Below are 13115 nucleotides of genomic sequence, written 5' to 3'. Positions count from 1 at the left end.
GCCTGTTTCACTAACCATTACTAGTGGTCTTCTAGGTCTTTAGGAGATAACAAGTAACAGTAACAAGCACAGTTTGAAGGGTTTGGCTGAGGGGAAGCAGAATGACATTTGAGGATTTTCAGGCTTGGTTTTCCTCAAACTCAATTTAGAAGCTAAGCCTGCACTTCAATAAGTAATCTCAGCTTTTAAGTCTCCCTAGAAAACTAACAGAAAATTCTATAATGCATTTGCAGTTTTTATTAATGAACAGTTTAACAGACTGGGAGCAGACCATTACACATCGTCTTCTGACGTTGGGGCTGAGATGTCAAAAAAAATATAACTATAAAACCTGTACCCATCCATGGATGAACTAATTCTACTATACTGAGTCTTAAAGAGATTATAGATACTACAGCCTTTAATGATTTCATCATTTTTCAGGCCTTCTTCACCTCCTCTTACATCTACTAAGTCTTCTAGCATATCTGTTTTCAGACAATAAACACAGTATAATAGCCAAGTAAATTTACCTGAATTTTACAAGATGCCTGCCTTTAAGATATCGTCACTGGCTCTAAGTGAGATGGTGAGCACCAAAACCAAATTGTCTGGGTAAAATTAGCTGTATTCAATTTTGTTCAGTGATAAATTTCCTGAAATGTTTATCTCTACCAGTGTAACTGTAATGCAAGCTGAGAAAAGTCATGCACTCAGACCAGATGCGGCTGTAGCTGCAAAAGCCCAGAAAGCAAGAGTGTGTTTCAGTGTCCCTGAGTTCAGCTTTTCATCTGAAAGGAGACTGTGTGTTACTCTCCAAAGTTACATAGTTCAGCTTTAAAGTTCAGGCACATGAAACACACAGAACATCACTAGAATCACTAAAATAAGTGAGCTGAAATCCTCAAGGGATTTGTAGTCATTTTCTACGATTGAATAAACTAAATTACACTGTAATGAACAGTTTCATGACTCTGTTTTTTAATATATAAAGATTTTCAGTCTATATATTTGTTTTATGTGATTAAATTCCGATAGCGTAACAGTCATTCCACCCATCCATCATATGCATTATTGTTTTACTCAATGTGATTTTTATTATGTACAAAATTATGACTAACATTGATTCTGTTTAGTCAATAGTATGTCTGCATACTATTGACTTATAGAGATAGTTTAACTTAAATCAACGTAAATCAACAGCATTACTTTATTCCTTTAACTCTCACCTTATTATACATGGGTGAAGTACTATCCAGGATTTATGTACCATCAACAGATGTGGCCTCTTTGCACATTAATAAAAAAGTAAAGTTTTCTTTCTTAATATACATATCGACCCTGGTGACTGTCCTTTCAACCTGTCTCCCATTGTTTGCTTAGTGGATTGGCAGTTCACCACAGTAATTTGTTCTCCAAGGTTGCCTTAGTGGTGGCGATTCTCTGACATTCATAATCCAGTCTCACTCCAAAGCTGCTTTTATTGCTGCTGCTCAGAGCTTTTGCTGTACCGCACTCATCTTATAGCACACCTCTTCAGACCTACCAGTGTATTATGTAACCTTGACTTATTGGCACAGTGAAAAGAAAATACTGTATATTTGCCTGTTTTGACCTCTGAAAAGTGGATTTCTACGGTTAGTATTATTTCCATATTGAATACCTTTATTTCATCTATTGCAACCAAGGTTTTTATGTATTGTGCTGCTATGTGTAATTGTGTGTGTGTTTAGTGTTACAAGTTTAATGTTAGAGGAAGTATGGCTGTGTGTCAGACAGAGCTGCTGGCCAGTGAGAAAACTGTGAGTTTTAATAAATATTTAGTCCCATTTGCAAAGCCTCCTCCTCTTTACAGACCTCAGGAAGCCACAGTGTAATTCTAACCTTCCATTCAGCTGCACTTGACTTGGATTCAACCCCAACTCTCTAAGGTTTTAAATCTCATCTCTTTTCTCATTTGACACCTCAGTTGGCTTTACTTTACTCTGGGATCTATTAATCTTTGAATATGACATTTCCTCAAGTTAATAAGAAGAAAGCTGCATTTTCTTTGTGGCTCCTTAAATCCTTCCGTGCAGTTTTTACACATAAAATATCATTTGATTTTATTGGACCCACAGTTCTTGTTAGTCACATTCTATATAAGAAAATCACTGACAAATAATTCAAACGGTATGTTTTTGATATATTTTTCATTTCTTGCAAGTTGATACATTTTTTTAAATAAATCTCGTACTAAAGTGAAGTGTTTCTTTTAGTAAATACAGAATGGCAGCTCCTGAAACAAACTGATATGGTAGTAAAATCTACATTTCTTTAACTTTTGAAATACATACATGTACAGCATATATATCACATACATATAGTTGAGAGTAAGACCTGTGATCGTTGACTTGTGTTATTGCTTGGTGTACATGAGTAACGCACTGGTCCCGTATGCTTCTCCTTTGGTCGTTTAAGGCAAAGAGGGAATACAATGGGGGCAAAAACACAACTTGACATGACTTCAACACAAGGACCAACACTTGTCTTCATCTTCACTGTGATCTTGCCTTGACTATGAACGTGACCAGTTTTCCAGCTATGAGGCAGAGTATCCACTTAAAGTCAGGACAACAAGGCAGAGAAGAAAAGTGTAGGGAAACGTGCTGCTGAGAAAACTTGTAAAATCATGAATATTCTTTTTTTTTTACCTCATTATAGTATTATGAGACACTGCTTTTGTGAGCTTGAAAATCTTGGTCTGTGAATGTATAATGGGCAAAAGCTCCAAACAGGCAACATTTTGCTTGATTTTGATTTTAAAGAACAGGATGACAAAAAAGCACTAATAATGACTCTAAACAGATGATGTTTTATGGGTTTTTTTTTCAGAAGTCCACAGATAGATAAGATCCTTTAATTACTTTTCATATTAGCTTCTCTGTTCTTCATTTCTCCTCCTGTGAGATGGGCTGAGTCAGATCTGGGAGGATGTTTGTGTCTGAAATGTCTGTCGGTCAGAGCAGCACAATGTCTACTGCTGGAACCAAGTAACACATCTCTGATAAATATGTACACACAAACATACACAATCGAATGTGGGTCATGACTTAGGTTAGGTAGAAAAAATTGTCTTGTTTTTCCTGCGTTTATCCACTCTGGGCCACTCCTCTTCACGGAGGGGAAAAGTGTGTGAACTTTGTCACCTCAATCTTTAATTTATCTTCCTCCCCTGCTGGCCCTGCAGCTGTGGATGCAGCAGTAGTTGTTGACAGAGCAGCTGATTTTATACATTAGTCTCCAGCCCATTCATATCAATGGAACAGTGGTCCTTGTCCCTGTGCTCTCTCTTGTGATGCGAGGAGTGAGGGTGCTTCTTTTTCTCAGTCGGCCGGATCCCCTCCTCCAGCTGGATCAGGCGAGCTACGTCTGGGGAGACGTGGTCCTGTTTGCTCCCCGGTGGCGGCGGCTGGTAGCAGCCGTTCTTTTGATTCTGGTATGTCATCATCTGCTGGATGCTTATCATGGGTTTAGTCTCGCAGATAAGAGGCACCTGGTGGATGCAATAATAATTATTAAGGTTGTCTTAATTAGGCAGGCAGCTGTGAGTTACAGGAGACAGAATATTAAATTGAAATTGGTATTATACACATCCAGCTAAAATGTTGGATAATGGCACGTGCTGCTTTGGTGGAAAAGTTTATGCAGGGACAGAGAACTGCTGCAAACAATGAGGTGCAATGAATGATGTTCTATAGATTGATTTCAAACAAATAATCAGCTATTTAAATTATGAATTGCACGGTTATTCGTTGGCTCTTATTTAGTTATTTAAATTTAGCTCAAGGTTGTTTTGGGCATTTTCTAACTAATGGTAAAGACAACAAAGTCTTTAATGAACATTCATGCTTATACAAAAGATAAATAAGAGTCATAGGATTATTTTATTTTATCCCATTTATGTGTGTGGTGAGATATTCAGCCTGAATCATCTGGAGAAGGGTGGTAAAAAAACAATCAACAGTTAAATCCACTGACAACTAATTTGGTGATTTTAGTCAACTACATCAAGTAAGGACATTTAAATGTATAACCATGTTATGAACTGTCATTTTTATGGTTCAATCATCATCTGATTGGTTGTGAAGATTAGATGTGGTTTCCTCTTACCTTTTTTGATGTTTGCCAAAATCACAATTTTTTTTTTTGCATGGTCTCCAAATTTGGAATTTGCATCTTTTAATGGGAAATACAGTAAATATAATGGTTCTGTCTGAAGTCATGTTGAAATTTGTTAATAAAACAGATTCACATAATAGCTGGAAGCAGGGGATAACAGTTCAACGTAACCCTTAGCAAGAGAGTAAATAAAAGTATTTCTCCAGTGTTATGCTTTTTCTCTAAATCTGCTTTACACTTTATTGAAAATATCCCCTCCATCTGAACAAGATTTTGTTAGAAAATGCAATCTTCCTTCACAATCTGTCTTTAAAGTGAAGATAAATATTTGTATACACAGGACTACATCCAGAGGACAGTGAAGTGATGCTCTGTAGCCTTGCAGTTCATTGATTTGGCCTTGCATGTTCTCACCTGCTCCCCCTCTTTGACAAAATCTTTTCTGCAGATATGAGCCATGATTCCTGTGGCCAAGGCATCACCCATCACGTTGACCATGGTCCTGAATCGATCCCTGTATAACAGAGTCATCAACACTGTCAATGCAGCTTTGTAATTTAAAAATATATTATGTGATTGCAGTTTTAAGACTTTATAAAACTCTAAGTTTCTGCAATATCAAAGTTGATAATATCCAGAAAACATGATGTTTGTATGATGCATATATTCTTGTATATTTTTCAAGTTTTCAAGTGTTCAAAGTTATTTGAACACTGCAAAATGTCATATTTTCACATAGAAAAGCAGAAAAATACAGAAATGAAAAATGGGGAAAACAGAACTCAATATGTGGGGGAGGACAGAAGCCTTAATGGACTTAGTCATTACTTCTACTTAAGGATATAAATAGTACAGAAATATAAGTAGTGTTCAGCTCTTCATGACGGAAAGATGAGTCGTTACTTACAGCGCCCAATCAACAGCAATGATCAGAGTGATGTCATCAGTGGGTAAACCAACAGAGGTCAACACGATCACCATGGTGACAAGTCCAGCCTGTGGGATCCCAGCTGCACCGATACTGGCTGCAGTGGCAGTGATGCTGTGTGAACAGATAGAGCACAGTGTGCATTTCATTTGATAATGTCCAGGAGAAAGTTCTCCTCACAAACACACCCAGAATTACGGCATCAAGTTCACAGTCTTTACCTGATGTAATGATCTCCATATCAAAAGGCTGAACCTATGTGAACCCTGGTCTTTCTTTTTTCCACACAGCCCCTTTGGTCTGACATTTGGTATATCCTTTGGTATTCATGCTTTATTATTTAAAGTGGCAAAACTAGTTTTGCCAAATCCTAGGGTTTTCCTTCCTTCCTGCAACTTCCTGTTGCAAAATTAAATTGTTCTTAAAATTAGCTCTAATTTGATGCTGCCAAAATGCTAATCTAATAATCTAATCCTATTTTTGGTGCAGGGCATGTAACTACTTGCAAGAAATTTTACATTGCTGTAGCACAAATATGAGTACTTCTTCCAGCACGCTGCAGGGAGAATGGGAGGTTAGGGTTAGGATGCAGATGGGGCAGCTCCATGGTCAGCAGCCAAACAGCAAAAGGACATGATGCAGAGAGGGAAAAATTATTATAATTCTGCCGTGACAAGGGAGATGAGTAATGCAGGTCATATGGGTTTTACCACTGTGGGATTATGAGGGAACGTGCACAAACTGCAGCTATGAGCAGAGGTCTGCTGTTAATGTTATTAATGTGCGACCGGTCATCAAATCAATGGCCAGAGACAACCTGGGTGAGCTTGTTTACCTGTGGTTGACATTTGTCGGGTGGTGGTGTTGGCAGGACAAGGACCAGTTGGTCTTTTTGTCTGTCACTATCTGTCTGTCTGTGTCTCTGGGGCTTCCAGACTGATTTAGCAGAAATCAGATCAGACTAAGAAGCTCACATGAGTGTAATCTGTGTGACATTTACATATATGTGTATCTGCTAAATCCTGTAGTATTTTTATTAATTCAGAATTAAACTAAATGTGTGATGTTAGCTTAATTCACATATTGCACTCAAAACAGTATTTGCCCCTTTCTGATTTTTTATTTGTCATGCTTAAATGATTCAGACCATCAAACTAATTGTAATGTTTCACAAAGATAACCAAACTAAATACAAAAAACAGTTTTTAAGTGATGAATTCATCTATTAAGGGAGATTTGGACAGTTTTTTCCCTTAATAAATGAAAACATTAAAAACAATATTACAGCTTGTTTGATGATGATTTGGGGATTGGGGACAAATATGCAAAAAAAAAATTAAAATCAGAAAGGGGACAAATACTTTTTTAACAGTACTGTATACTGGCTGCTTGTTTGACCAAGATGAAAATTGCTTATGTTGCTATAGTTATTTGCAGTTTGCTGTCAGTAAGATGTCAACATGGACATGTCACTCTTATGTCTTCACAGTGAATATGAAGGGTGCTATAGTTCAATAATTCACCATAAATTATCAGAGCCTTGGCAGCTCTTTCTCCTGGCTTCCAGTCTTTATGCTAAGTGAACAAAATTAATTCTAGGCTTTAGCTGTAGATAGTTAACAAACACTGATGACTTAAAGTCTTCCTTTTTTTTTTAAAACCTCCATGACATCCTGACTTTTATTATGCCTCATGAAGTTTTCCATTAAAAGCGTAATTTAGTGGGACTGCTTCGCTCTCCATTTATTAGTCTTACCTGATTGTGATGATCTGGCCAAAGTCAAGCTCATAATTGTTCACTTGGGCGATGAAAATGGCTGCTACGGCTTCATAGAGGGCGGTGCCGTCCATGTTGATGGTGGCTCCCACAGGCAGCACGAAGCGGATGATGCGTCTGTCGATGTGGTTGTTCTCCAGGAGGCACTTGAAGGTGATAGGCAGAGTGGCAGAGCTGCAGCAAGAAAAGATCAATAAGAGTTAATGAGCAAGTAGAATAATCAATTATATACATTCACAAATGACAAAAAAAAAAAAAACAAAGAAGGCAAGTCTGCCACTTCATGATCCCTGGCTGATATTCCCACCATCAGATAGTGTTTCCACCATTAGAGCAGTGTTTCCTGTAGTGCACCCTCCTCACATCTTCAGCATGTGAAATTTGTTACAGATGGAGATGATGCATTGCTGGATATTGTTAACACCCAGATAGTTGTAACCCTACGCAAAAGCCTTAAGATCAAACATACACACACAAACTGTATATTCTTTTTCAAATATGCTGTGAGAAAACTAAAAATAAAAACAGCTTTGTTTATGTTTTCCAATATGGTGAGGCCCATAATCACTCAGAAAATAATTTCATATATATAGGAGCCTGCTGCCACACTGAAGAAAATCCTCTAAATATCACGGTCTACAAAGATGCAGCCTTGGCAGCAGAACAACGAGTTGAACCAAAAGTCTATGGATGATTTCCTGTTTGGATCATCAACTGTTCCTGTCCCTACCGCTGAGTTACAAAGCACCGCTCCTGTTGTCTAGTGGTCTTCAGAGTTGTAGTTGGACCAGGTTTGGGCAAAGATACTGGAAAAATGTATTAATATTATTGCAAATGTTGATAATATTTTTTTTGTTTTGCGCTGGAGGACAATGTGATGCCTCACCATCACTTTGAGATTATTAAGACCTTTTGTTTTTCAATATTTGTATCGTTATCATTCAACTGAGTTGAAACCCATTACTTGTAAAAAAGTGAACACTGGGCACTTGTGTCTGGCATCCTTCAAATTCAGCCTTTAAAGGATGCAGCCCTGAATAAGGACACAGCCGACAAAAAGAAAAGCATCTCTCTCTTTTTTTTTTTCTGCCACATGCTCAGATAGACACCATGTGGAGCTCAAACAGCTCCCTCCTTGTGCAGCATTAATAGATCTGTGGTCATGTGATGAAAACCTATTTTTCAATATATTATTTTTAGAGGTTTGTTAGGCTGTAGTTTACAGGCCTCTGTAAAGGTTCAATGTGTAATATTTTGAGTGATCTATCAGCAAAAATCAAACAGTATTCATTACTATGTTGTCATTAGTGTGGAATCACTAGCAAATACCAGCTGTTGTGTTTTCTTAATCTTCAAGGGAGACTTTTAAATCTATACAGGGAGCGGGACTCCTTTCACAGAGGCAGCCATGTTGTGCTGCCATGTTTTTACATGGGTGGGGTGTAAAAGCAGCTTAGAAGTTTGCATTAAACAATCTCACAAGCAGATGTCGCTAAATCTTTCACATTTTACACACTGTGTCTTTAAAACAATATGTGCATGTGTGACTCCCGCACTGTTTGTCTATGTGGATGGCAATCTGAAGTAGCCAAATAAACATTACACTGTCCTGCTGCTTAATGATCATACAAAACATTGATTTTGCTCATTTAACACACTGTGCCATCACAGCATTATACCAAGAATGGAAAAGCTAAGAAAACAGAAAGAAAGGAAACTAAAGCAGGCAGAGAACAGCCTTTTTTATTTTTGTGCAAAAAGTAGTTTACTTTGAAACATTATTTATTTTATATCCCACTAAGGCATGGATAGTGTGGCATTGCCCTCTTTCTTGATGCCTGTTGTTGGATGTACATATGGTGAACTGTCTCTGTGAGTGAATCTGTGGAGCACTGACACAAGATGCGCCACTTTAAGTCACTTTATTTAAAAAAAATAGCTTTGGCTGAGGGGGGTCCTGTTTTTTTTTTAGCTCTGAATGACCTGGTCAAGTGAAAGTAAATGGGTCTAAAGGGTTTATTCTCCGCTACATGTTGGATCCTGAATAAATTTAGAACAACAGATTCACATTCCCCCTTTTCTTTTCATTAATATACATAGATATTACAAAAATCGAAATTTCAGTGTCCGCTGTTTCAGTATTGTGAAAAGTCAGAGCTTCTGCTTTTACCTTGAGGAGGTGGCCAGAGAGATGAGCAGGGCCTGCAGAATGCCTCTGATGTAGACGATGGGGCTCTTCTTAGTGATGAAGAAGTACATGGCTGGGAGAATGAATAGGCCGTGCAACACCAAGCCCATAACTACAGTGATAGCGTAAAAGCCCAGCTTCTTCCCCATGGCTGAAGGGTCATCCATCTCCAAGATCTTACCGGCAACCAGGAACACAATACCAAAGGGGAAATACCTTATGAGGTGACAAAAGGAAGGCACAGTGCATGTTAGAAAAGGACAGCTACAGCTTTTCTTGGAAATAAAAGAATTTCAGATCAGTTTTGAACAAATCACATTGCATTTACTGGTCAGTAAAATTTCTGCTACCGTCCTCCGACTGGTTTAGTAAGGTTGGCATAGCCAGGTTTTATTTGGATTGCCAAATGGCAATGCTTCTGATAGTGACACTTAGCTAAAAACCAAAAATGTGTTGTACTCACGGTGGTACCAGAAGGAATCTTAACGAATCATCAATGTCACAGGGATTTATTGTCTGAATTTGATCAAAATGAACAAATTGTGTGTTGATATGATATTTTATGGCAATTCACTCAGTAATTGTTGAGATGTCAGTCTGGACCAAAGTGGTCTGGACCAGCAAATCACATTTCTAGTAAATGATAAATCCCTAATGCTGTTTCAGTTATAATTTTATACATCATTATTACCAGTTTGAGCTCAGCCCATCAAAAAATGTTACTTACCAGATGACAATGGCAACAATCTTCAAAACTGCCTCGTTTAAACTCTGGCAGAAGTTGACCAAAGCGCTTCCATTGGGTCCCATTCTTCCCAACATTATTCCTGGATTACAGGCAAACAGAACATTTGCTACATAAGCATATGTGAAATGCATCAATCACACACACATATGGTGATGCATGTGAGCGTTCTCTGGCTTTCTTGTGGAAGCACAACACATTTTAAACTCATGCAAAAATGTAGTTGGGCCAAGACTTGAGTTATACACTTATACACATTCTGATACAGTGAAGGTGTGTGTGTGTACAGGATCCATGCCAGTCACGTACCCATGGTTGCAGAGAAAATGACAATCCCCAGCACATTCATGCCTTCACTGGTGCCAGGTGATGTTTTCATGATGACGTCAGGAGGCGGCGTGAGATCCAGGGAGAAGTTCTGGACATCTGTGCCGTTGTCATCCTGGATGCCATAGATGTAGACCCGTCGTGTGGTTGTCTCATCCAAGAGTTGAGCCACCGTTGGTTTGGGGATGAGTTCTGGCACTCGCTGGGTTCGATACTTGAAACCGAAACAGAACAGAGGCTAGTTTTTTCCCTGTCTTTTCAATCTTTGTGATATTCACTCTAGCTTTATATTTAGCATACAGGCATGAGAGTTTCAGATCACACTTAACTATTTGAAAAAAGTAAATATGAGTATAATACAGAACTATTGCTTGAACCAGTGGCTTTTCCTGTTTTTCTTTTTAGTGTATCTTTGTTTTCAACAGTTTAGCTTACCTGTTGAAAAGTGGCCTGGACAAGGTTGGCTGGAAACATGTTGCTGGGGAAAAGAATTTTATGAAAATATTAGAAGTACTTCAGTTGTGCCTATACTATAGAAATAATACATAAATATGCATTTACAATATTTGAAAAACAGTGACCTTGGATCACCTCTTCTGTCTCTAAAAATTAAGTTTGGATTTTATTCATGCACATTTTTTCCTTTTTCTGCTGGCATTGATTCACTATGTGGAAATCTATGTAAAATTACAGCTTTTGCTTGGATTCAGCTGACTGGTTTTTGTCAAGAACAGACGGCCCCTAATAGTCTGTACACTTAGTCAATATGTTTTTCTACATTGATCTTCTCTAATGAAACTCTTCATAGTCTTTTATTTACGCAGTGATTGCTGATCAGATAGTAGGACAGTGGTACACTTCAATAACTACACTAAAAAGTGTATTCAGTGCTCTACCTGCCAAGAGTAACAACAGCAGATATCATGCAGGTTCTGTGATTTAAAAGCAGAACAGGACGGAACCTGAAGATGCAGGATGTAAGCGGGTGAAAAGGAGGTAAAGTGAGCAGAAAACAGGTCTACCTGGAATGGATGGTTTGATATTTATACTGTAATACTATTATTTGCTTGTGGTGGGAGACTGAAGCCCAGATACACATGCTCACAGTTTGAGCAAGACTGAGGTAGTTAAAGGAAATAATATTCTGTACATATTTTCTTTCTTTCTTTATAGCATTTTATTTTATTAAGAAAAAAGCAATAAAGTAATAATTCACATTGTGGTTTTGCATTTTCATACTACCACACTTCGCAAGATTTAGCGTCACTGTGAAGTGGAAGTAGATGTTCGGTGTCTTGCCACAGAGCCCGAGTTTTTGCCATTAAATTAGTCTGAGCCCCAAATCACTCCACTACGTGTACTGACATCGGGCAGCATGTCTCCACTCGTGCACACAACATCTCTCACACAACTGCAATTACTCTTAATATCTAATTGTATAAGGGAAAATGTTGGAAGGAATGGAAACACTGCAGAACACAATGTGAAACTCATTACCATCAGTCATTACCATCTCCTTCTCACCTTTAAAATGACTCATGTCCATTAGGCTGTTGCATGACAGTAAGTTTCACATAATGCTTATCTCTCTACTACAATATAAACTCATACAAACTCCATCCATTATCTAAGCCCGCTTATTCCTCCTCGTACAATTAATATAATTTGATATAATAATACCCCTGCCTTTCACCCAAAGAAAGCCGGGATAGGCTCCAGCAGATCCCTGTGACCCTAATTAGGATTAAGAGTATAGAGAATGAATGAATGAATAAATGATATAATAATATAAGTTAACTCTTATAAAGTATATACTACAATATTTTTAATATTTGTCCTTTGCTTCCAACTTTGATAATTATGCATCTGACACTTTGTTTGACTTTGGTAAAATGATTTATTCCTCCAGTGAAATATTTTTAAACAGTTTAAGTCTGTTGGAATTGCAAAATATACAATGAGTGTACAGCAGTAAAGTGTTACGATCAACAAAGCGACCATTTAAAAAGGGAGCAGTATGAACCAGCACTTTTTGTTTGTGGTATAGCTGCAACAGCTTCAACAGCTTCAACAGCTTCACAACAGCTGTTAAATAAGATACTCTGCTTTATCCATCTTTTTTTAAAGTAGGTTGTCTGTTAATCACAGTAAAGTCAGCGGTACATTTATGCTGCGTGTAAATCCCACATCAACACAAAGTCTGCAGCACAATCAAAATGCAACCTGCATATTTCAGTTTCAGAGACTACAGCTTGTGCTTTTAACAGAGTGACTTTAAAATAATCTACAGGGACAATGCAGTGCAAATATGTGGACTACTGAGTGTTTTCTGCATTGACCACTCAGCCTGTGTCCTGGATCTGACAGAGGAAAGCAGGCTAATGAATTCCTCTGACCCCAGTGCTCCTAATAAATTCAAATATTCACATATTTATACAGTACATACTGCACTTATTATACATACTTATCTCATTCACACACAAACACAGACATTACCGCAAACTGTAAGGCCCATTGGTTAGTGTGCACAGTGTATGCAGTGCCCGCATGATAGATGAAGGCTGTAAAGAAGCTTTGCGAGATAAATCCAATGCACAGCTGTGCGCCGTCAAAAAAAAAAAAAAAAAAAGCAAGGCATGCACGTGCCCACACACACACACACGCACACGCACGCACACGCACACACACACACACACACACACACACACACACACACACGCACACTTACTTTTTTACTCCCCTTTTTATAGTCTGATTGAAAGTGAGTCATTCAATTGTGATTTATTTTTAGTATGATCTGATTTTTGTGTTATAATTGTCAAATATATTAAAAAGCAAACAATCGTCAATAGAGGATGAATAGATACTGTAACTTTTCAGTGACTATATTTGGATTATTTTTTCAATTAAAAATGCATAATTGGAAATTTGTATACATTTTTTTATTTTATCACAATGCATCAGTAATAAAACTACTTAAATGTTGTGGTTGTGGAGTCAAGAGCACTGC

The 13115-nt window shown here is 37.8% G+C and overlaps 1 protein-coding gene across 1 annotated transcript in view; it reads right to left on the bottom strand.

Moving 5' to 3' along the window:
- Positions 1-3247: 3247 nt before the first annotated feature.
- Positions 3248-13115, bottom strand: part of slc1a7a (solute carrier family 1 member 7a) — a 28226-nt gene continuing 18358 nt past the window's right edge. Inside the window, exons 4-11 of the mRNA XM_026313408.1 lie at positions 10541-10583; positions 10088-10319; positions 9761-9860; positions 9016-9249; positions 6825-7019; positions 5048-5182; positions 4555-4654; positions 3248-3514 (exon numbers count right to left, since the gene is read on the bottom strand). Of these exons, the coding sequence (XP_026169193.1) occupies positions 3248-3514; positions 4555-4654; positions 5048-5182; positions 6825-7019; positions 9016-9249; positions 9761-9860; positions 10088-10319; positions 10541-10583 (1306 nt within the window). The remainder of the gene's footprint in view (positions 3515-4554; positions 4655-5047; positions 5183-6824; positions 7020-9015; positions 9250-9760; positions 9861-10087; positions 10320-10540; positions 10584-13115) is intronic.

Source organism: Mastacembelus armatus, chromosome 17 (genome assembly GCF_900324485.2).
Source record: "Mastacembelus armatus chromosome 17, fMasArm1.2, whole genome shotgun sequence".
Taxonomy (NCBI): Eukaryota; Metazoa; Chordata; class Actinopteri; order Synbranchiformes; family Mastacembelidae; genus Mastacembelus; species Mastacembelus armatus.
The sequence above is the reverse complement of the archived record's forward strand: the minus strand, read 5'-3'. Positions and strand labels throughout refer to the sequence as shown.